Here is a 4,554-nt window from a genome sequence, read left to right on the forward strand (position 1 = left end):
TGGTGTTACTGAAGATGAAGTGATCCAAACAGATCTTGCTAATTGGGAGGAAGCTCACGGTAAACCTTTTTGTTACGAAGCGTGTTTCAGAATTCTAAAATATGGTCCATCTCAAGCACATCATTACTGCTCTCAAATGCCGATGCCGGTCTTTACAATGGAAGAAGATGTTGCTCTTTTTCGATGTTGGTTACATCGTATGATGAGACCAATGAACAATGACAATTTCTGGGAATGAGTATTGGGACATTTTGTAGCATCGCGGAACGAAGCCATAAAAAATAGTAAGATCCTAGAACTAAGAATTGCATTCATCACTAAGGAAGTCAAACATTATACAGAAGTATTGTGGATGGTTCATCGTAGCAATTCTGGAATATCCAACGAAAAACTGGTGAGTATCTTACCTTTGTCCTCGTGGGCTCAACTGCATCATAAAAATATCTGAACTTGTTATTTATCTGTTTTACAGAAAACCAACGCTCAGACCAAGTTTACCGAAGAAAGCGGAAGAGAGTTTAGGAATTTTGAATGCTATGAACTTTACAGAGAGAATGTCGCTGGATTTGATATAGTTTGATGTTTTTGTTGTGGTTTATGAAAATGTAGTTTGATGTTATTTGCAAGTTTAAGTTGTAATAAATTTCACTTAATCTGAAGTGGAAATCTATTTTAAAATATAAACATTTTCATTCATTGATATTACTGCCAATTCTTTTACAAGATATAAACTTAGACAATAATAAAAACTTGAATAAAAATCAAGTACAAGTTTTGGCCTCATGTTTGTCTTCATTTGACGTATTTTCCATTCAACGCGCTCTTTGACAGTTTCACCTTTGTTTTTGAATATTTTGTTGTTAACTTTCAAAACTGGAGCTCTTCTTTGCCTTTTAGCGGAACATTTTCTTGGAGCAACTTCTAAAACTTGCACTTCCCTTTTACAATTTTCAATCTTTTTAAAGCTCCCACATATCTTAGAAACAACAACTTCAAGTCTTGCATCGCAAAAAAGTGTGATCGCCTTTTTAGCCATTTTACAAGAGAAATCTCAAGTGAATTTTGGTGTGAGTGAATTGTTTGAAGATTATGGTAATTTATAGAGGTAAAAAGTGAAATTCCAATTTTAAAAAACTACCCGTTGGCGTCTGTAGCAAAAACGCCGGCGTTTTATCTTATGACGCCGCGTTGGTTCTTCTGACACCAGCGTTATCCTTCCAACGCCAGCGTTGGATCTACCGACTCTAGCGTTTTTACCCGGATCGCACGCCTATTGATTTAACGCCCAATGCTTTACTATAGTGGAAAACCTAGTTTGGCCATCCACCTGGCTCAACAAACGAATGGGTTTGTTCATTCCCATAGGAATTGCTCTTGGGCTTTAAAAGAAGACCGATTTTCGGAAATGTCAGCACATATCAATTCATAATATTTACAAGAATGAGTGTTCTTCTTCTTCTACTACTTCTTCTTATAAATTAGATATACAGAACAAAGTCTATTCACACACTTATTCACTCTCTACCTAACCTAGTCTACCTGTTCCGATATGCCCTTCACAGTAGGTTGTCTGCTTCCACACACTGCGCATCACCATGGTAACTATCATCATAACTGCCGCATATCTTAGATGTCTTTTTCTTGTTGTAACAAGAGCTTCTCAACATCTTCCAACGGAAACCCCATGGTTTCAGGAACATACAAGTAAATGAACAAACCAACAAGCCATGAGAACAACTGCAACAGAAGAAGCGTACCTGTGATGCCAATAAAGTAGCCCACGACGTCCAGAAAAAGGTGGTGAATTAGTAATTTGGAGCCCCAGTAAGCCATTGCGCCAATGACAGCACAAACAGCTCGATACTTCATCGGATATATCTCTGAAGTTATGATCCATGGTACAGTTCCTATGCCTAATGAGTAGAATATCATGTACATCGCTAGTGCCACCAATGCTAATAAGCCAAGAGGGGAAATTCCTTCGTTGTCATACCAAATCCGATCATCTATACCAAGACTCTGGCCATTAACACGAAAAACGTATGATAGCAACCCAAGTGAAGTTAGAATCCCAAACATACTAACTAAAAGAAGCCGTCTCCTCCCGCAACGATCTACTAAAGTAGTACAGAAAATTATGCCGACAACTGAAAGAGCAGATGTGATGAGAGGAATTGCCAATGCTCCCACTTTTGCCATCTCTTCATCATTTTTAGTAATATATCCAGGGCCAATGAGATTAAATACCGTGTAGCTAAGGTGCATGATCATGTTCATACCCACAAACTGTTGAGCCACTAGACAACCAATGCCCGCAAAAATCCTTTTATATGATATCCTACCTCTTATGTCGAATCTTTTGAAATAAATACTGATGGGAAATGCTTTATCACACCAATCATCATAATCCTCTATGCAACCTTCTTTGGCTATTTCTGCTTCCATTGATGACTCCATTGCCTCCACCTCTCCGGAAACTTCACGAGCAGATCTTATCATATGCAGTGTTTCCACAGCTTTTGCTTTCTGGCCCTGATGAGACAAAAATAGGTTATCTAAACAATGTATTTGAACTAAATATTATTTAAAGTTAGCTGATACTGGGAAAGCCAATTATCACTAATTGTAGAGTTATTACCTTTCTATAAAGCCATCTGGGGGACTCCGGAAGCACCATCATGGCACACACAATAAAATGAATCACAGCTGCAACTATTCCAAGCTTCCAAGGCGATGTTTCGACATCCTTTGTGGAGGATGTTAAATTGATAAGATGATATAGCATTTTCCCTCCAGCAAACTGCAGGAAAATTGTGCTAACTAGGGCACCTCTCATGGAAGGTGGAGAAATTTCGGAAACATAAGTTATTAAATTCGGGATGACCATTCCAACTGCCCACCCTATAAATACTAATCCCCAGAAGTTGACAAATGGATCCTGACCGATACACCATCCAATAGGGATGAAGGTAAAGGCAATAAAATCAACTGATGCAATCGGCACCAACCTCCCCCCGGAGTCATTAAGCTTATCAAGCGTAAGTGCTCCTAATGTGAAAGCTGCCGCATGAATACATAACATATCAGTCACGTCCTGCACGAAACAGAACTAAAGTTAACATTTTTTTTTAATGTAGAATATATAATATGAGTAACAAAAATGTACAGTCTGTGTAAATCTTTCCCGTCGACGATTATCCTCCATCTTTAGAAACAATGCAAATTTATGGTTGAAAAGTAGATGCCTCTATATGGTGGTAAGTCATTAGATGGTAACCTGCATCCTAATTGACAAATAAAATAAAATAAAAACAACAACAAAAACCACTCTATTTTGTTTCAGTTATGACAATTCTTCTGCTCATAATAATGCAAATCTATCCCGCCCACAATTTAATTTCTTATCAGTAGCTGCATCTTCATTACCTTGTGACACATGCTATTGTCTTGTAAGTCTCTTGACTATTAGACCTTAATCATTAAATTTTCTTTATACTACTTACTCAGTGCGGTTTTATTCGTGATACTAATTAGTAATTAGAAATAAGAATTACAGTAACTTAATCTCATGCTCAATAAAAGTGATAATGAGGTATACATCAAAAGTTGAAGGAAGCTAGCACTTACTATTTCTCGTAAATATTTCCAAGGAGGTCTTCGAGCCTCTTCTCCAGCATAGAAAGATGCGTAAATTATTGCTGCATCCACAAACATTACGAAATTGAGAGTTGTGAATTAAGAGATAAGCTGAAATTATATGGAGCACTACCGTCTTGGTAAGTTAAAGATTGGAATTTACCTGTGTAATAGCCACAAATTGAAGCCCCAATACAAGCTACTAGGGCAACAACAATGACGAGAAATCTTTTTCTCAATAGAGTAGTGTCGTGACCATGTAGATCCAAGTAGTAGCTCTGCTCTTGATTATCCTCTTGTTTTTGTGGTATAAGACTTGTCGTCAACATTGCAAAACCCTAATTACAGCTTTTTCCTTTGAAAAAATAAATAAAAAGAAAAATAATAACCTCAGTCAGACAGAGAAGTGGAGGATGAATTTTGTTTATAGAGGCCTCTTATTTATATGGGATACAGTGTCCGAACTCCGAAACCATGCCTGTTTGGGTTTTAGAAGTTGGTCTGGATTTAAATACCTGGATGGGGAGTATGGGACTGAATTTCCACCCTGGCAGTCAGATTTTGCCGGAAATTTCGGCCGGAATCAGTATGTAAGACTCCATCAAAACAGGTTTGTCTCGACCAAATTTTATTTTGATTTTATTTTTTCAGGTTTGCGTCCTGTTGGCGCAATATTTTAGAATTTGACATGGAAGGTAGAGTTAGTTTGTCCCTTTGCGACATAATCAGCCCCTATCAGTTTCAGTTTCGTTGGTTAGTTTCTTATGAGGTTCGCTAGTAGGCTAGCACTGTTCAACAAATGTAGTAATACGTTGTTGGAGCTTAGCTTGTTAGGCTTAATTTCTTGTAATAATACTCTTTATCCAATAATAGATATTCTCAAGTTGATAAAATATTTCATTAACTAAATAAAAATAA

At 37.3% G+C, this 4,554-nt stretch overlaps 1 protein-coding gene across 1 annotated transcript; it reads right to left on the reverse strand.

Annotated features, from left to right (window-relative positions):
* Window positions 1-1,396: 1,396 nt before the first annotated feature.
* Window positions 1,397-4,175, reverse strand: LOC113356178 (probable inositol transporter 2). The gene is made up of 4 exons (XM_026599230.1): window positions 3,800-4,175; window positions 3,628-3,698; window positions 2,639-3,094; window positions 1,397-2,532 (listed from the first exon to the last, which is right to left on the reverse strand). Exons 1-4 carry the CDS (start codon window positions 3,963-3,965, stop codon window positions 1,627-1,629), a joined length of 1,599 nt encoding a protein of 532 aa, XP_026455015.1. The 5' UTR covers window positions 3,966-4,175; the 3' UTR covers window positions 1,397-1,626.
* Between the last annotated feature and the right edge of the window lie 379 nt (window positions 4,176-4,554).

This window comes from Papaver somniferum, chromosome 3, assembly GCF_003573695.1.
Source record: "Papaver somniferum cultivar HN1 chromosome 3, ASM357369v1, whole genome shotgun sequence".
NCBI lineage: Eukaryota > Viridiplantae > Streptophyta > Magnoliopsida > Ranunculales > Papaveraceae > Papaver > Papaver somniferum.